General features: G+C 40.4%; 2 protein-coding genes across 2 annotated transcripts in view; one reads left to right on the forward strand and one right to left on the reverse strand.

The window, feature by feature from the left end:
* dnmt1 (DNA (cytosine-5-)-methyltransferase 1) overlaps window positions 1-10,494 on the forward strand; it is a 28,233-nt gene extending 17,739 nt beyond the window's left edge. Inside the window, exons 29-34 of the mRNA XM_012878588.3 lie at window positions 8,978-9,155; window positions 9,235-9,430; window positions 9,508-9,671; window positions 9,825-9,941; window positions 10,055-10,151; window positions 10,239-10,494. Of these exons, the coding sequence (XP_012734042.2) occupies window positions 8,978-9,155; window positions 9,235-9,430; window positions 9,508-9,671; window positions 9,825-9,941; window positions 10,055-10,151; window positions 10,239-10,273 (787 nt within the window). The 3' untranslated portion in view covers window positions 10,274-10,494. The remainder of the gene's footprint in view (window positions 1-8,977; window positions 9,156-9,234; window positions 9,431-9,507; window positions 9,672-9,824; window positions 9,942-10,054; window positions 10,152-10,238) is intronic.
* Window positions 10,495-12,918: 2,424 nt separating this feature from the next.
* Window positions 12,919-18,404, reverse strand: eif3g (eukaryotic translation initiation factor 3, subunit G). Its single transcript, XM_012878627.3, has 10 exons — window positions 18,287-18,404; window positions 18,149-18,195; window positions 16,940-17,031; window positions 16,005-16,064; window positions 15,819-15,923; window positions 14,901-15,096; window positions 14,694-14,804; window positions 14,469-14,605; window positions 13,088-13,194; window positions 12,919-13,015 (listed from the first exon to the last, which is right to left on the reverse strand). The coding sequence occupies exons 1-10, from the start codon at window positions 18,307-18,309 to the stop codon at window positions 13,000-13,002; spliced, it is 894 nt and encodes a 297-aa protein (XP_012734081.2). The 5' UTR covers window positions 18,310-18,404; the 3' UTR covers window positions 12,919-12,999.
* Window positions 18,405-20,281: the final 1,877 nt, after the last annotated feature.

A 20,281-nucleotide genomic window follows, 5' to 3' on the forward strand; every position in this document is an offset into this window, starting at 1 on the left:
GGATGTCATCAAACACCTTGATAAGGGCGGTCTCTGTACTGTGGTGAGCACGGAAGCCAGACTGGAAAACGTCAAAGCGGCTGGTCGTTGTTAAGAAGGTGTTTAATTGTTGAAACACAGCTTTTTCAATAATCTTACTGATAAAGGGGAGGTTTGAGATGGGTCTGTAGTTCTGGAGTAGTAGTTTGTCTAAATTGTTCTTTTTTAACAGTGGTTTCATAATTGCTGTTTTTAGGGACTGGGGGGAAAACACCTGACAGAAGGGATGTGTTTATTATCTGAGTCAAATCAGACGCTATGACAGGCAAAACTTTCTTAAGGAAAACTGTGGGTAGAGCATCAAAACAGCATGAGGAGGAACTTAGCTGCTGAATGATCTCCTCTAAGCTTTTGGAGTTTATTTGGCTGAATTGGGACATTTTCTCAGGATAAGTTCCAGCTGAATACGGCTTTGGTTCTAGAGTTGGTGTGGATGTACAAACTGATCTTCTAATTATCAGTTTATTTATTTTTTAGACTAGTTCCATATGAGAGGTTGCAAGAAAACTTGTAACTTTACTGAATTTGCAGCTTAAGAAGATTGGGTTTGACAGACAACACCAACTGTCCCCTCAATCCAGTGCACACAATACCACAACAGACCTCATCACGCTCTACAGTACATCAAGAAAACTAAATCAACTAAAACAAGTTCACGAGTGCACATGAAATTAAGTTAATCCATATTTGTGTGTCAGGGTGTCTAAGCACTCTCCAGAATTTGACATCTCAGCAGGACCTGTAATAATTATAGAAAGTAACGTTATAGTTGTTCTGCCTTTTGTTAAGACAGCAAGGAATTCATGTCGTGAATACATTACATAAATAAGATATAAATTAATTATTAGTCAGAGGAAATCCATGGTAAAAACAGTTAGAAACGTTTTGGGTTCATATTTAATCAGAGTGAGACATCAAAACTTTGTTAGATCTCTATGTGAATTACATGAGATAGTGAGTGCTCTCACTTTAAATAAAAGATCTTTGACGTATTTTGCTCTGGGAAAAGCTGCTTTTCAGCGATGAAGCTAGGGAAACTGCTAATGTTGAAGTTGAATTTGTTCTACACGCTTCTGCCTAGGAAAATATTCGTCTTTTTACAAAAAGAATGTTTAAAGCCAGATTTGTGGATAAAGGTTATTCAGACAACGCAAGAAAAGGAAGCTTTGTGTGGGGAACTTTTGTCCTAGCTGTCTAGCTGCATATGGCCCCAGGACAGCACAATAGTTTTCTTGAAGTATAATTTTGGAGAAGTAGAAACAAGTATTAATTTCAAAAGGTAGGTAAAAGAGGAAAAAAGTTTTTACAAAATCTTAAAATGTTGGATAGTTGTTATTTCCATCTTGCTGTGAAAATTGGTGAAATATTATCATTTTTAATGCTTAGATATAAAATTGCAAGGCAATTACTAAAATGGCCGTTTCTTGAAAATGTTTTTTGGCATGCCATACTTTATATTTATAGGTAGCCTAGATGTGCATAATAAAAGAGTGGAACTAAAAGCTGGTCTAAATTTTTTATGGAGCTTTAACTTGCTAAGAGTAATAACGTTAGATGATTATATCTTTAAAATGAGATAACTGTCTCATAAAATGTGATAGTTTACTTGGTCTAAAGAGATGATTCAATTAAATGTTATTTATATAGCGCCAATTCATGAAATATATCATCTCAAGGCACTTTACAAAGTCAAAATCAATCAGATTATACAGATTGGGTCAGATTATACACATTGGTCAAAAAAATTCCTATATAAGGGAACCAGTTCATTGCATCAAAGTCTTGACAAGTAGCATTCTCTCTTGAAGAAGCGTAGAGCTACAGGGAGAGTCGTCTGCATTGTACATGGCTTTGCAGCAATCCTACCTACTGAGCAAGCATGAAGCAACAGCGGGAAAAAAACTCCCCATTAACGGGAAGGAAAACCTCCAGCAGAACCGGGCTCAGTATGAACGGTCATCTGCCTCGACCGACTGGGGTTACAGAAGACAGAGCAGAGACACAACAAGAGAGACAAAAAAGCACAGAAGTTCTACATTAGATGGTAGTAGCGGGTGATCTGTCTTCCCTGGATGATGCCACAGCTAACAGAACGCCAGACCAGGTGTACCTACTATGAAGAAAAAAGGAAAATCAAAAAGTTAAAAGCTGAAATGACAACAGTCATTCAAAATTGAAGAACAATAGACCCTGATGTCCTGCAGTAGCCTAAACGTATAGCAGCATAACTATAGAGGTAGCTCAGGGTAACATGAGCCACTCTAACTATAAGCTTTTTAAAAAAGGAAAGTCCAAAGAGCCAGCTTCTAGTGGAGAAGTTCAAGTATCTTGGGGTCTTGTTCACGAATGAGGGGAAGATGGAGCGGGAGATCGACAGGCGGATTGGTGCAGCGTCTGCTGTGAAGCGGGCGCTGTACCGGTCCGTTGTGGTGAAGAGAGAGCTGAGCCAAAAGGCGAAGCTCTCGATTTACCGGTCGATCTACGTTCCTACCCTCATCTATGGTCACGAGCTTTGGGTCGTGACCGAAAGAACGAGATCCCGGATACAAGCGGCTGAAATGAGTTTTCTCCGAAGTGTGTCTGTGCTCTCCCTTAGAGATAGGGTGAGGAGCTCAGTCATCCGGGGAGGACTCAGAGTAGAGCCGCTGCTCCTCCACGCCGAGAGGAGCCAGTTGAGGTGGCTTGTGCATCTGGTTAGGATGCCTCCTGGACGCCTCCCTGGTGAGGTGTTCCGGGCACGTCCCACCGGGAGGAGGCCCAGGGGAAGACCCAGGACACGCTGGAGGGACTATGTCTCTCTGCTGGGAACGCCTTGGGATTCCTCCTGAGGAGCTGGCCCAAGTGGCTGGGGAGAGGAATGTCTGGGCCTCCTTTATAAAGCTGCTACCCCCGCGATATTGCTAAAGTGTTCCTTTGGCAATAGTCCAATTGCTAAAGTGTTACTTTTACATTACTTTTGGGTGTGTATCCACCAATTTAGATGTTAAACCTTCATAAAAGCTGTCTTAATGCAAGAAACAAAACCCTTAGGCACATGAAATAGCAAGTAACTTTAAAAAACTAAAATGGTTTTGTTAACTTTTCACATTAAACTGGATTAACAGCTAGTAAGATACCTTTGATTAAATTGGTATACTAATGTTTAAACCAGGGGTGTCAAAGCTACGGCCCGCCGAACGATTTAGTCCGGTCCGGTGGCCAAATGCATTATCATTATTCAACGGCTGTATCTCCTCGCTGCATCGCGCGATCTGCACCAGATTTTTTTTGAGTCGTGGGGGAGCGCTGCCGAACACGTTCGTGTGAATCGCCCAGTGGACGGGCGGGCAAAATGCGTGACAGCATCTGCAGTGGCGGGCGGGCGGCGGTGCGCAAATCCCAGCGGTGGCCAATAGGCCAGAGCAGCGCTTTGCTGCGAGGGCCGCTCATCACCGCTTGCGGTTTTAATTATTATTATTATTAATCTGCCACCCCAAAGAGGGGCCTTTTTGGGGGCTTTATCATACTCAAAAACTCACCAAACTTGGCGGATGCAAGAAGACTGTTTAAAAATTTTGTATTTTAAGGTCGTCACAAAAATCAAAACAAAAATGCCTCAACGGCGCCACCTAGCAATTTTCAAAAGACCCTTTGCTATTCACTTACTTCATCGTAGAGACATGAAATTTGGTACAGTGGTAGAGCTCACCAAGACGCTCAGAATTTACAATTAATGTCATAGTGAAAATATCACAGGAAGTCGGCCATTTTAGATTGAAGGTCTGATTTTGACCTCAATTTTGACGTTTACAGCATTGGTACTTGATCGAACTCCTCCTAGGGATTTCGAGCGAGCGGCTTGAAACTCGGTCAGTCTGATCATAAGGCATGGCCAATTAAAAGTTATCAAAACGGTGAGTTTTTGAGCATGTTGAAGGGTAGTTAGCAGGGGTCAAAGTTCACCTACTCGCCACAAAACATAAAACTGTTATATCTCCTACACAGAAACACACAGAGGCACCAAACTTTCTGTGATTGATCATCATCGGGTCTTCTACAATATCCAATGGTCAAATGATGACATTGCTTAGGCCACGCCCTCTTACAACAGGAAGTGTTATGTTTTGTTGTAAGCGGTCGCTATGTTACCCCTTTAAGCTAATCAACATGAAACTGTGTCCACAGACAGAACACATGTTGATGTGTTGTGGATTTCAGGCCCAACTGGATTCGATGGAGCAGGGGGGCGTGGCGGCGTGGCATATTCACCTCAAACGCTGCTGTCATACGTTTGGCTCTGAATTCCACAGTTTTGGGCCAAGCTGCTTAAAACTCATTTGGATGCATCCTTATCCACCCCCCAACAGGAATCCATAACAAACTTTAGTGAGCAGGACTTAGTTTCTCCATAGCGCCACCAAGCAATTTTCAAAGGACCCTTTGCTATTCACTTAGTTCATCGTAGAGTAATGAAATTTTGTACAGTTGTAGATCTTTGCAAGACGCTCAGAATTTACAATTAATGTCATAGTGCAAGTATCACAGGAAGTAAGCCATTTTAGATTGAAATCTGAATTTTGACACCATGTTGACATGGTATCAAATACCATCATCATCAAGTTTGATCATATTTGATCAAACTTGTCCAGCAGGGGGCAGCAAGAGACCACAAATAAACCCCAAAGGAATTTTTCTTGGTAAGTAACTGATCTTAACTCTTTGGTTTCCTTATATATTTAAGTTGAACAGATATACAAATCCTGCTTGAAAACTGACAAACTTACTCTTGTTCAATACATTTCAGTTTTTATTTATATAGCGCCAAATCATGAAACATGTCATCAGGGGTGTACTGGGACAAAAAAATCGGCCCTGGCATTTTGGATTAGACTGGCCCACCACATTTTGTTGTGTACTGAATGTGTATACCAACTGTACAATACCTTGAGGTCAGGTTAATGGAAATTAGTGAGAGTGGACACTTAAAATACTTCTAAAATCTTAATTTATTAACACGGTAAAATGTAAACTCCATCACAGCACAGCAACTATTCTTAGATCAGAGAGAGAGAGAGAGAAAGAGAGGTGTCAGGGTCAATCACACATATTATCACGTTACATCATTATAAGAAGTTATTGTAAGTTGCTCATCAGATCTATTTAGTCTTCCAGATACTGTAGGGTAACATTGGACTAATGTGCACTCACTGTGTAAAAAAGGATGCCAATGACAAAATGAACCAGAGAAAGGCCTCACTTATCATGGAAAGAAAGAAAATATATAATAACATAATATAAATTTTGATTTACTCAGTCATTTGTAATAAGTATTTTATTTATCTAATTTCCTAATTTTTGATCATATTTTCTTTAAAATCGCAGACTTTTTGCTATTTTTCATGTAAATCCTTGGTGGCGCTTCATAGCGAAGCCGGTGAGGCCGCAGCAAGCTTGGCCTCCCCTGGGATTGTGCAATCCCATGTTAACTGCGCTGACTTCCATTCTGTGAATGCATCTTCCTGTCTCTAGATCATAAATTCAATTGTTCAAACAGTTATGAACAGATTTTCCACAATTTAATATATGTGGATTACGAATTGTGTTTTGGTCATCAAACTGTGTGCAGATAACATGTTTTCGTGGTGCTGGCTGATCATAAACAGCAAAGAACTGGTTGTAGGTGAGGTCGGCAGTTCCTTGGCCGCTAGGCAGGGGGCGCTCAAGGTGCACCGCTCGTGATCCCCAAATAGTAGAGTCAAAACAAGTTATGGATGTATTATTAGCGAGTTTTGCTAAACAAGTAAAGCACTAAAAAGACTCTAAACATAGAGCTGGAACAGGACTGATAAGGGAAGGCTTTCCTCCCTGGCAGTGAGCTCCACTGAGACTGAGAGACTTTTAAAACTGAAGAAGATAAAGAGAACTTTTACCGGAAAATGATGATATTTTTGTTCAGAAAGAGCGCCGCAGGGACTTAAATTATAAGTAGAGGTAAGACAGCGATACTTATTCATGTTTTGTTTTTGTGATAAAATGTGCGTAATGTGGGTTATAGTTTTAGAATGTGTTACAAATGCAGAAATCCATCATAACTCATAAACTGTTACAGTCAAATGACAAATAATTTATTTTTATTTTTTCATCAAATAATCAATATTTTTCCATGTCTCTTGGTGAATTAATTTGGCTCAATCAGTCTCCTTCAGCACTTTGCAACGAGTCTACTCTGTAGAGTGTATATATTTGTAAATCTGACTCTGATGACGTCAGTACCTCACCAGCTATGAACCCTACCACACGTCACTGATTACAACCACCACCACCACCACCACCATAATCTGCCTTGACCGACTGGGGGTTACAAAAGGGAGAGAAGAGACACAACAAGACAGACAAAAAAGCACAGAAGCACACATTGATCCAGTAATCTGTTTTACATTAGATGGTAATAACAGGTGATCTGTCTTCCCTGAATGATGTCACAGCTAACAGAACGCCAGACCAGGTGTACCTACTATGAAGAAAAAATAGAAAAAACAAAAAGTTAAAAGTTGAAATCACAACAGTCATGCAAAATTGAAGAACAATAGACCCTGATGTCCTCCAGCAGCCTAAGCCTATAGCAGCATAACTATAGAGGTAGCTCAAGGTAACATGAACCACTCTAACTATAAGCTTTGTCAAAAAGGAAAGTCCCAAGAGCCAGCTTCTAGTGGAGGAGTTCAAGTATCTTGGTGTCTTGTTCACGAATGAGGGGAAGATGGAGCGGGAGATCGACAGGCGGATTGGTGCGACGTCTGCTGTGAAGCGGGCACTGTACCGATCCGTTGTGGTGAAGAGAGAGCTGAGCCAAAAGGCCAAGCTCTCGATTTACCAGTCGATCTATGTTCGTACCCTCATCGATGGTCACGAGCTTTGGGTCGTGACCGAAAGAACGAGATCCCGGATACAAGCGGCCAAAATGAGTTTTCTCCATAGTGTGTCTGGGCTCTCCCTTAGACATAGGGTGAGGAGCTCAGTCATCCGGGGAGGACTCAGAGTAGAGCCGCTGCTCCTCCACGTCGAGAGGAGCCAGTTGAGGTGGCTCGGGCATCTGGTTAGGATGCCTCCTGGACGCATCCCTGGTGAGGTGTTCTGGGCACGTCCCACCGGGAGGAGGCCCAGGGGAAGACCCAGGACACGCTGGAGAGACTCTGCTGGCCTGGGAACGCTTTGGGATTCCCCCGGAGGAGGTGGCCCAAGTGGCTGGGGAGAGGAAGGTCTGGGCCTCCCTCTTGAAGCTGCTACACCCGCGACCCGACCCCGGATAAGCGGAAGACGATGGATGGATGGAAAAAGGAAAGTTTTAGGATTAGTCTTAAAAGTAGACAGGGTGTCTGCGTGACGGACCAAAACTGGGAGTTGGTTCCACTGGAGAGGAGCATGATAGCTAAAGGATCTGCCTACCATTCTGGTTTTACAGACTTTAGGAACCACCAGCAGACCTGCTTTCTGAGAGTGAAGTGGTCTGTTAGAAATTACTAAAGTTTGTACACAACATACACATGTGGAATATTGCTAACGTGTTACTTTAGCAATATTCCAATTGCTAAAGTGTTACTTTTACATTATTACTTTTGGGTGTGTATCCACCAATTTAACTGTCAAACTTTCATAAAAGCTGTCTTAATGCAAGAAATGAAACCCTTAAACACATGAAATAATTAACTTTAAATAACTAAAAAGGTTTTGTTAACTTTTCACATTAAGCTGGATTAACAGCTAGTAAGATACCTTTGATTAAATTGGTATACTAATGTTTAAACCAGGGGTGTCAAAGCTACGGCCCGTGGGCCGAATTCAGCCCGCCGAACGATTTAGTCCGGTCCGATGGCCAAATGCATTATCATTATTCAACGGCTGTATCTCCTCGCTGCATCGAGCGATCTACACCAGATTTTTTGTGAGTCGTGGGGGAGCGCTGCTGAAACACGTTCGTGTGAATCGCCCAGTGGACGGGCGGGCAAAATGCGTGACAGCATCTGCGGTGGCGGGCGGCCGGCGGTGCACAAATCCCAGCGGTGGCCAATAGGCCAGAGCGGCGCTTTGCTGCGAGGGCCGCTCATCACCGCTTGCGGTTTTAATTTATTATTATTATTGTGACATCAGTGTTCACAAAACGAATAATGCATGGTCTTTCAACAATTTATGAAAAATATATTTTTAAAGCATGTCATGTGGTGCCCCTCCATGGTTGGTGCCCCTGGGCACTGGCCCTTATGGATAATCCGGCCCTGTGTATAAACCTCTCCCCCCGAGCCTCTTTCAGAGTTCCCGCGGATCCTTAAAAAGTCTTAAAAGGCATTAAATTCTGTAACTTAAAACTAAGGCCTTAATTGGCATTAAAATGTCTTAAATCAGTTTTTCTTAAGTCTTAAAATTGTTACCAGGTCATAAATAGGATTTTATTTTTGTAATCATTACCAAACAGTAAAATAATTGACACAATTATATATTTTTTTAAATATACTGAACGGCTCAATGTAACCATTATGGGTTCCGTCCCAATAGCGGAACCAATAAAAACCGGACCATAACTGGGAAAAAGAGTTGGCACTGGTTATGTTGTGGTTTTTAAAACTGATTTTATAGTTTATTTTAGTAGGGAACAAAACAAAGTTTGTGAATTCAGTTCAGTAGTTGTTAAAAATATATCTGTAATTTGTGTTTTTTTCAGCTTTCTTCCTATATGAAATGTTTTTCAAAATTTTAAACATGTCTACTGGGCCAGAAAGTATTGGTTTATGTTAAAATAAACATTTGGGTGAAGTTGTCGCAACCAGGTTTTTCTTGTTTATCGTGAAATTGGTCTTAACTTTTTATTTCAAGTGGCATTAAAAAGTCTTAAAAAGTCTTGAATTTAACTTGCCTTATGCTGTAGGAACCCTGTCTTTAGATTTAATTCCCTGTCCTCCCACAGCGGCAACGGTGGCATCTACAGAACCATCACTGTCAGGGACACCATGTCCGATCTGCCTGAGATTCGCAACGGCGCCGCCGCCCTGGAGATTTCCTACAACGGAGAGCCTCAGTCTTGGTTCCAGAGGCAGATCAGAGGCACGCAGTATCAGCCCATTCTCAGAGACCACATCTGCAAGGTGAGCTGTGTTTTCATACGGCTTCGTCCCAAATTCCCGGTGTTCTCCTTCTGCACGGTTTGACGATTGCCGTTCTCAGGACATGAGCGCGCTGGTGGAGGCCAGGATGCGTCACATCCCCCTCGCTCCGGGCTCCGACTGGAGGGATCTGCCCAACATCGAGGTGCGGTTAAAAGACGGCACCATGACGAAGAAACTGCGCTACACGCACCACGACAAGAAGAACGGCCGCAGCAGCACCGGCGCGCTCCGAGGCGTCTGCACCTGTGCAGGAGGTACGCGGCCGGTCGTTTGGTTTCTGATCAGAGGGACCTGAACCGCCGGCTGAAGGAGCTTCCGTTTGTCGTTCCAGGGAAAACCTGCGACTCGGCCGACAGGCAGTTCAACACCCTGATTCCCTGGTGCCTGCCCCACACCGGCAACCGCCACAATCACTGGGCCGGGCTGTACGGCAGGCTGGAGTGGGACGGCTTCTTCAGCACGACCGTCACCAACCCCGAACCCATGGGAAAGCAGGTCCGAGTGTTTGAAAAGCCACAATAGTGAAGGGATACCTCACATTTAGTCTGGAGCATTGCTGTTTTTCATGAGTAACGTGTAAAAAATTCAGCAAATGACCTTAAGATTTCCTGCGTTTTCATCCTAACCGATGCGTGTAATTGCTTACAGGGCCGGGTCCTGCATCCCGAGCAGCACAGAGTGGTCAGCGTGAGGGAGTGCGCTCGCTCTCAGGGCTTCCCCGACACCTACCGCTTCTTCGGGAACGTCCTGGACAAACACAGACAGGTCCGATCCTGTTCTCCGAGCTTCCCACCGACACGAGCAGAAGCGTTTTCCCACTCTATAAACATCAGGAGGTGAATTTATGGAGGATTTATCTGCTTTGCTTTTATTTCTAGGTTGGAAATGCTGTTCCTCCCCCGCTCTCTAGAGCCATCGGACTGGAGATTAAGAAATGTGTCGCAGATCGGATGAAGGAGGAACAAGCTACAGCAGGTGCTTAGACTTCTGTTTCCTCTTTTTTCAATTTCATATTTACCATTTAAACTTCTCATATCTTTTTTTTTTTTTTTTTTTTTGCAGACATCAAACAAGAAAAGATGGAGGTCTCTGACTAACTCCTTCTTTTTTTTTTCCATGTTTTAAAGGTTTTAATGCTGGAATACTTTTTAAGTGATTTGACTTTCAGCTGTCACCAAGTGGCCACTATGTACTATGTAGTAATCATTCCATATTGCGTCTTAATGGTTTTTATTCATGCTGTTAAATGTTCAATGTGGAGTAAATTGTATGTAGATTTTATATGTAATATTTCAAATAAAGTTCTCCTGAAATTGTATTTGTGATTTGAGGCTTGCAGCTTTTTACTTGAAACTAAACTTCTGAAAATCAAAGTAAATTGATCTCTGATTTGGAGACGTTCTGTTTGTGGTTCACTTTGATGAAGATAAACGGTGTTTGAACAGTGGGTTGTATAGTAAGCACTGTTGCCCTGCAGCATTAAGGTCCTGGGTTTGAATCCTACATTAATTGCACCCGGAGGTGCGATAAATTTGGCATAATGTTCCTGACCTGAGGCAGGGATGCGTGTCACATGGTTACAGGTTCACTTTCATAGGTTTGCCTCAGGACAGGCAGATGTAGGCTCTTCTGCATAAGCCATAACAATGGGCTTATTGTCACACCACTTAACACAAAGCTTCTGATCTGCCCTTGTAACTGTGGCTGAAGCACCTCACTGCAAAAATGGATCTAAAAATAAGTAAAATGTTCTTAAAGTTAGTGTATTTATCCTTGATTTGAGTAGGTAAAGTGGATTATCTTCCAATGGAATGGATATTTTTACCCCTAAAATAAGATAATTGGATATCCTGCACTTTAAAATAGATGGAGATGAATTGTTCCTATTTTAAGTGCAAAAATCTTATTCCATTGGCAAATAGTCTTATTTACTTGCTCAAATCAAGGACAAATACTCTTTTTAACATTTTACTTGTTTCTAGTTCTGTTTTTGCAGCCCTCTTCCTTGCCTTTTCATGATTGCTTATTTATTGCTTTGGGGACCAGGTTCTTCATCACTTTGCCAGTCAGGTGCACCTGGTTTCTCAGCATGCGATCTACAGCTGGTACGGTAGTGAAGAACTGATCACAATACAGATTCACACAAACCGTTGATCACCAAGGCCCCTAAACCCTTCCCCTCAGTCCTGAATTTGTAAGTTCAGTGCCTTTGCATCTTAACAGACCTCGAAGTCCGGTACAATCCCATGAACTGATGTCGGAACAGAGTTCTCATGCCAACTGGATTGGACTTCAGTGGCACATGAAGGAAAAACTAAGTTTATGGTATTCTCTGGTAATCGGGTTCATAATGATGTAAAGTTATGTAAAAAATGGAGTTGAAATTTAAAGAGTTTGAGACAATTTTTAGGGATTATTATAGACAAACTTAGTTGGAAGCCACACGTAGAATATATTTGGAATATTTAAAAAAGATTTAAATATCAAAGGCCTGCATATTATATATTCCTCTTTGGTCATGCCTTATTTGTCTTATTGTTCAGAAGTATGGGGAAATGCAAATAAAACAATTGAGTTAAGTTGCAAAAAAAAGCTATAAGGCTTATAAATAAGGTGGGATACCGTGAACCAACTGAAACTCTTCAAAGCAACACATTAAAATTCAAAGACGTTTATATAAAAATACTGGAAATGTACAAAGCAGTGAACAAAAGTCTTCTGGTATACAGAAATTTATGTTAAGAGAAATATAATTTGCGAGGTTTATATTTGAATGTGCAAAAGAGATTTGAATATATATGTACGGTAAAGAACCTGGTAGGTTGTAAGTATAAAACAGGATAGGCAAGAATAAGCTTTGCTTCAGCCTATTCCTTTTTTTTGGTAAATTGTGGGTTTGTTTATCTTTTTTTTTTTTTTTTTTTTACTGTTTCCTGTGTTTAATGTTGGATAATTTACTAAAAATAAAGTGAAAAAAGAAAACATGCTGTCAGCGCACGCAGGCTCCAGGGAATGGGAATATTTGAATTAAGCAAATGTACCACTTGCAGGAACTATTTACGCTTGTGAACTGTTGATTTCCATCATTTATCTAACCAGAATTATTGCATATCAGTAACTTTGTAAACTGATCTAAAAATACCCAGCTTTATCCAACTTTACTAACAATTGTCCAAATGTCCTCAAAATATATTCCACATTGAATGCCTTATGAAGCTAAAGAACTGCATAAACACACCAGTTTCAACCACGAAATTAAATTGGGATTTTTACCTGGCCCTTTGTTCTGTGTTGTAGAAGTGGTTGACTGAGATCCCGCCATTTTGCTTTTACTGAAATAGGTGTAACGTCGCCATGAGACCTCTAGATGGCGCTTTTAGTGTTTACTAATGAGACCAAGGGGTCAAAGTTAAAATAATGAAGTACTGTGGTTCCGAGAGACAAAGATGTAAAGTCCTTGCAGGAGGACACAGGGTCTCAGGATTAAACTGGTACCAGGTGGAGCTCTAGTAACTTGGGATTCTGTTCCCATTTTTCCTGACTCATTTCATCAGATAATTTTTTTGTGAAAACCTAACAGTGGACCACTGAACAAGTCCAGTTTGGTATTTCTCCTTAACTCCAGATGACGGGCTTCCCATGATCACTCCAGCCATAATTTCTAAGACTAATCAATAAATTGAGTCCTGGTCACTATGACAACAACTTAGTAAAACTGAACTGAAGAAAAATGCAACACAAATGACAATTTATGATCTTTATTTAGGTAACAGCCACATTTTCCAGCGAGAAAATCTGGCATCTTGAAAGTCTGACAACTTCCTCAGTTGTTTGACGGTCTGGAAAGAGAAAAGTAAGGTTGGCAAATGGAAAGCATAATGCTAACTTATTTAACAGAATGACAAACTCACTTGGCCCATTCAACATTGAGAATAAGATGATCGTATCCGAATCCTGACACTCCTGCAATGGCTCTGGCTGCATCCTCTCGCCGGTGGAAACTGATGAAAGCAAATCCCTGCGCAGAGAAAAATTAAAACTGAAGGTTGTTGTTTCTGAATGTTTATATAACCTTAAAACTGAAAGGCAAAGTGGTAATTAGGGTTTCCTCTAGGACTTTAGTTTTAACCTTGGTGGTGTGTTTTCTGGATGGATATAATCTAATTTGCATATTTGTTCATACATTTCTGACACAGGCTGCAGGAAGGTTTTTGCTAAGACTAAAAGAAAAGTTATTAAAATAGTGATTAAGTGTGTTTGGAACTAAAAATTGCCTTTGCAAAATGATTTATGAATTTTTATACATTGGCTGAATCCACACTACATAAAACAAACTGTACCAAGAAGACATATCAGAGGCGAACAAAGTGATAGTGTTGAATAAGTGAAACTCAAATTCAGAGCATTGTTTTAGTGAAACAGTTTCAGAGACAAATGAGACTATAAAAACAACATTTACGTGACGAGGTAGCAGCAGCTGTGGTTTGCCGGGTAGACAGAGATGAAGGAAGTGGGAACTCATGTGGCAGCTCTCACTGCTGCCTCAATACAGCGACTCCAGAATAATAATATAATAAACATTATTATCATTGCAACCTACATTCCAACAAAATTTGTTCACTGCATTTAACCCATCTGCTTGGGGAGCAGTGGGCTGCCACTGTGCAGCACCCAGGGAGCAATCTGGGGTCTTGCAGAGTGGCATTATGTGGGAATTGAACCCAGAACCTCTAGGACACAAGCACAATGCTCTAACCACTCCCCACAGAACAAAACTACTGGTGCTTTTGGTAAAAGTTGCCATTAAAACAGAAAAAAAAGTCACCAAGTTGCTTTTTTAAAGAAAATTGCTAGACGTGTCTGAAAAGTCACTAAATACAACAACAAAGACGCTAAATGAGCAACACTGGACTGTTGTCCCCACTTTTCCTTCCCCCCTGACAGCAGAAGCTGCCACTAGCCAGCTTTGCAGCCAGACAGGAAGGAGCCAGTGGTGTTGGTTTTTCAAAATAAAGTCCGGTTTAACATTACATGATATTTAAATTCAGTTCAACCTCACATTATGGTTAGTATGAGTGGGCAAATATAGGCTGTACATAATATAGGGTGAATATATCTCATATGCGTAATGTTTTTACCATATATTAAAAAAGAAAAACCTTCATTCTGAAAGTGTGTTGACTTTTATTTTTCCGTGGCGGTGCGCCACAATCAAATTCATGTGGCGGAAACCCTGGTAATCAGCACAGGGGTGCATATTGTGTTGGGACAGAAAAAGCATGCAGTGCCAACCTTGGACTGTCCTGTGTTCTTGTCCTTTGCCAGATAAATCCTTGAGATGGACCCGAATGGTCTGAAAAGCTCCTGCAAGTCGGTCTCACGGGTGTCCTCAGACAGGTTGGTCACACGGATCGTAGCATTGTCATCAGCTGTAAGGTTCAGTCAGAGGAACGCTTAGACGCTGCACAAGAACTGAAATGCAGAACGCGTTTGTTCGGCACCTTCGCTGATACTCACCTCTGCGGTTGGGCTGCATGGACTCCCCTCTTCGAGTGCCTCCATCCCTCAGGCTCGGGGGCACATACTTTCCAGTCTTTGCCTGTGCAGGCTGCGCAGGTTCTGGTTCAGCTGGTAAAAGCAAGAGCGAGCCATTTTAAATGACAATACAACTTAAAAATGGGAAAAACTACCATTGAAGGTGACCCGATAATTAAAAACCGTTACCGGAACCAGGAGTCTTCTCCTTGTCTCCAGTGGTCAGGCCGAGCTGTTCAGCCAGTTCCTTCTGCATAGGGCCCAGGGTGTCCTTGTACGGGCAGCGGGTTGTCCAATGGTCGCCTTTGCAAATACGACAGGACACAATCTTCTGTCCTTTAAGTTTGTTCATGGGATCTTCTTCCTGATCTTGGGCATTCAGGTCCTGCAAAAAGCCAAATTAGCACTTCAGGCACAGACTACACAATTCAAAAAGGATACATTCTGCCTTTAAAATGGGACTCCATTTTTCTTAAAACCGTATTTTTCGGACTATAAGTTGCGTCAAAAACTACATCATAATGAGGGAAAAGAAAAACTATAAATTGCATTTTTTTTAGAAATGTATTTCACACAATCCAAGACTAAAAACTGACATTTAATCTGGTATGGCAATTGCACGGCTGCATCCACAATCCGCTGTATTATATGAATCATCCCTGGGAGTCTGAATGGGGCAAATTAACTTCATTTTTAAGTGGTACAGGAGCAGGATAGTTTTCACAGGTCTAGAGCGCCCTCTTGCGGCTATAGACGGTAATGTTTACTACTTTGTTCATGTTGACTCATTTAAAATTTATATATAAGTTGCACCTGACTACAAGTCTCAAGATCGACCAAAAGTGTGACTTATACTCTGAAAAATACGGTACTTTAATTAGTGAGTCAGCTGAGAAAGCTTGTATGGTTTTTAAAGTCAAAGGACAGCCAATGCAGATTTCAAAAACATTTCATCCAAACCACAGAAAACTGTTAATCAAATGACGGTGGGTTTAATTTTCTGGATGGTTTGCGTCATCCTTTATTCAACCTGTGACCGGACCATCACTGGTTCTCAATGGCTTCACACATTTGAAGAGAGAAAAAAATAATGCAAGAGATTCTCACATCTTTGCTGGAGATAAAAGTCATGAAGACGTCGTCGCTGACTGTAGTGGTGGCAACATTGGGGCCGGGTTGATCACGCTCCGAGTTGCCAAATTTCTTCCAGTTCTGCAAAATAGAGTGAAAAATATTATTCCAACAGTTGATCATTCAGTAAGTGCATGAACTTTTTACTTCATAAGCACAAACCTTTCTTTTGGCAACAGCCTTTGATGCTTTCCTGTTCTCGATCTTGAAGGTCCGCACAATCTAGAGAACAAAATCCATCACCCCCAAAAAAGATTACGCTAGATATAATTTACAGAGAGATCAGTTTCATTTGTTATCCACAAAGTACTAATGTAATGAATACTACATTAACAATCATGGATGTGTTGCATTTGTGAAGAATATAAAAAAATAAAAATCACTGTAGGTCTAAGAGCACCTGGGATATAAAAACAATGAAGATAAGTTTCATGGCTAAAGGCATTGATTTACAATGTTAAAACATATTCTCTGGCATTGCAAAGTCAGAAATTTTCATTAAAAATAAACTCCAAAAGGTATGAGATTATGAAAATTAGACTATTGCAACAAAAATTGGATAGAAGGCCTTTTGAGATTAAAGTGATGCATTTCTTTGATGCACATCTGTATATTGTCCAGTGTTAGCTGTGGATCCGGACTCGCCTCGAACGGGATCAGGACTAAATCCCTGAGACGGTGAGGAAGAGCCTGCACCCGGGACACGTGGTTCTGATACACAGGAAAGGAGCCCAGACGCACCATTTACACTTTGGAAAACATCCAGATGTGCAGCTCCTAAATTTACCAATTAAACTTTAGCAGCCTTCTAGCATTTTGTGTCGACAAATGTCAAACTTTATGTCAGAGAACAGCCCACTTTCAAAAAGTGTACACTTATGCATTTAATTGTGGAAAACGTTAAAATGTCTTTGCAAATGTATGCGATTTTAACATCAGAACATCCACGTTTCCTTCTGTAAATATGTAAAATTAAGTTTATTTGTATAAAAAATAAAATACTCCTCCATGGCCAAATAGTAGTTTTCATTTCATCTACCATGAACCCAACACAACGACATATCTAAGCATTTCTCATATTGTGATCAAATAAATACCTTATATTTTTTCCCATCTTCCTCATCTATTTTATATTCGGTGACGGTTTTTATGTTTCCTTTTATGGTTTCCTTCGGAGACGGTAGCGTGCCTGCGGAGAAGGGAATACCAAAGGTGTTCAAAGTTTGCAGATTCAGGGTCAAGGTCCACAATACATCTCTGTTGAATGCAAACCTTGAAGAACTTATTGTGTCAAATAACTAACAAATAGAATTTACAGCACAGATCATGTCCAAGGTAAAAAAAAATAAAAATAACTTACTTCCAAATACAAAAAAGTTTAGTGACAGAAAAGGGGGTTATATAATTTTCATAGATTTTTTTTAAAAACAAAGTATTTAGATCGGTGTAACAGAACGGATAGTGGTTTAAAACAATGCAATCACATAAATCATTTAAAAAAACGATACAAGAAAAAAAACTCATGGCTTACAATCAAAACCCAAAAATAGAACCAATGTTAATTAAATGAAATAAGAGTTGCACAGCAACATTTTGTTTCACCTTTAATTTTATATCTTCTTATGTGTAAATAGTTTATAGTAGATTAAAAAAATGAAAGACGCAGGAAGTTTGTATTCTGCCTGCTCCTTTTCAAGACCTTTTTTATTCTTGCATTATTTTGTTATTGTTGTTGCTTGTATAAATGTACATGTCCATTCATCTCTTTTCTGTTTCTTGTATATCTTTCTGTTAATGTTGAAACGCTAGTAATAAATAAAAATCTATATATCTACAGTTATTACAAATCGGGGTCCCGCTGCCAATAAAAAAAAGCCAAATTTTACCATCTGTTGTCACAGCTCTTGGCTCTTGGCTCTTACTTTATCCACAACCTGAAGTAGAGCTATTCCTTAACGAATGTCTTTAATAATGAAGTTTGATTAATTTTTCTGATATTGTTATAAACGTCATCATCTTGTATTTCCCGTGCCGGAAAACGCTGCCTCCGTGGCTGTCAACGGGGCCGCTTTTCTAACCATCCGATAATAAACCAGCCATATATATCAGTTACTATAATTTATGACAAATGTGGTTATAAAGCAACTAATTCCGATTAATCAGTGGGTAGCTTTATATCGCGTTTAACTCCATACAACCACGTGGAAGTGGAAGCCGCCTAGCCGGGCCTCGTCCTCCTCCTCCCGCGGACTGCGGTCTAGCAGGGCTGTGCTAACATTAGCTCCTTAAGCTAAAACACTCCTTACCTTCATCTCCTTCCTCCTCGACCTGGTCGGCCCAGCTGGGCTTGGAGCTAGAAGAGAGAGCGATAGAAATTCGGCTTTATGTTCGTAGAATAAAGCAAACACGGACAGAGACATCCAAAAGTTTCTAATGACACTTACTCGTCGTATTCAATCGACGGCATCCTCTCCGTTAGCTTAGCTCCGAGAGGCTCGAGAGGTTCACCGGGAAGAAAAAGAAGCGCGCACTTCCGGTATTAAACTTCGCAATAAGAGTCTGACATTTTTTTTTTCATAATAAAAGTTTTTGTCTTATAGTTTTGGGCCAGTATAGTTCTTTGTACAATAAACAAAAAAATCACAGTGAAAATTAGCACCATATCATTGCCATGGGCGTACGGAGGACCAGCCCTGCCATAATTTACAATGGATATAGAAATAAAGAAATTACTTGATAAAATAAATGCAGGGCCAAAAAGTAGCTAATATAAAATTATGTTCCATTAAATGCAAATAAATAAATGAGTAAAAGGGGGCATTTATTCAACAACTGATCAATATTCAGCTACAAATATGTAGTTTTGTCAATATTTAATGCCAGTATTTTATCTCTTTATTGCATGTTGTTTATTTAAACCACTCATTATCAATCGTCTGATTTTCTTGAACTCTGTTTTCTCTTTGTGAATTTATTACTGTGAATGCAGTAGGCATTCACAGTTCTTGAGATCCTGTTTCTCTTTATTCTTTATTCTTCTTCTTCTTCTTCTTCTTAGTGTTTATTCTTCCTAATGCATTTTTACTGTTTAAAGTTTGATTCGCTTCTCCTCCTACAATTTTTCTCTGATTTTAACCATTCAACTTTTAAACTATTCAGCTTTTTCTGCAAATTTTCAGCTTTTTTTCTCCCATAGGAAATGAATGTAATTCACTAAAATTCCACTCATTTTAGCTGCTTTTTCACAGCTTACTGCTTCAGCCTACTTTCAGCTAGAAATGTCATTCAACTTTCAAAATGTAGTGATATCTTTCAGCTATTATGATATATTTCAGCTTTTTCATATCTTTTACCATTTTCATATAGTACCTCCTTAAAATAATTTTGGCTTTTCAAGAAATTCAGCAAATAACATGCGTTGCTATGGTCGTCAAGGAGGCAGTTATAGAGTGCGCACTCTAGAAATTCAACAAATTCTTCTTCTCCGAACAACTTCTTCTCACTCGCTCAATTTTCAACCTATCCACATAAATTATACATCAAAACATAGGAATTTTTGTCTGGATTCAGAAAATGTAACCCTCATTCGTGTAGCATTTATAGATTTTTCGCAAATCACCTCAGAGCGACACAAACCCGAAACCTCCCCCATTCATTTCCTATGGAGCGGTTTTGAAAAATGACGTCTGAAAATCCAAAACATCACATGTTTTCGCATCGTCGCTACTCCTAAACCGTTTGATGTACAGGCATGAGACTTCCACATATGAATGTCCCAACCCTTCTGGCACTCACAAAAAAGGATTTTTGTGGATAACTGTTACGGTTTTTCCGCAGGAACAATTTGTTCGGGAGTAGCGAATGTGCAAAATCCTGAAAATGCTTAAGAGCTGCATTTTTCCACATGATCCACTTTTTTACATCGTCGCTGTGCCTACACCGATTTTTGTACAAACATAAAAATGAGCAACATAGTCCTCAAAAGCCTGCTGATACTCACAGTGAAAGAATTAATTTGATATCTCTTATACTTTTTCAGCTAGAGCGATTTGTTCGGGACCGTTTTTAGAGGATTTTGGAAATTCCTCAAAAATCCCCTTTAGATCATAATTCTTTACGCCTTTATTAAAATATTTCCAGCAAAAACCGATACCAAGTCTTCTTCCCCTATCCGTTACGAAATAAACGCAGAAAAAATTACGTCTCTACCATTTACGGATCAGGAGATATGGAGCGTTGTGCGAGGCAAAGTTCTCCATTATAACCCAATGGGACATATTTTGAGCAAAGTGTCTGCACTTCTGTAGACTGGCTAGCTGCAGGTGTGTCAGTGAGTTTCCATGACGACGGAACTCTGAGGGCCAGAGGGAGAGGCTCCATTGAGATAGAAGGGCAACTTTCGACGCTCACCGCAGTTGCTGTGATTAATTTAGGAATCT

This window comes from Fundulus heteroclitus, chromosome 16, assembly GCF_011125445.2.
Source record: "Fundulus heteroclitus isolate FHET01 chromosome 16, MU-UCD_Fhet_4.1, whole genome shotgun sequence".
In the NCBI taxonomy this organism is placed as follows: Eukaryota; Metazoa; Chordata; class Actinopteri; order Cyprinodontiformes; family Fundulidae; genus Fundulus; species Fundulus heteroclitus.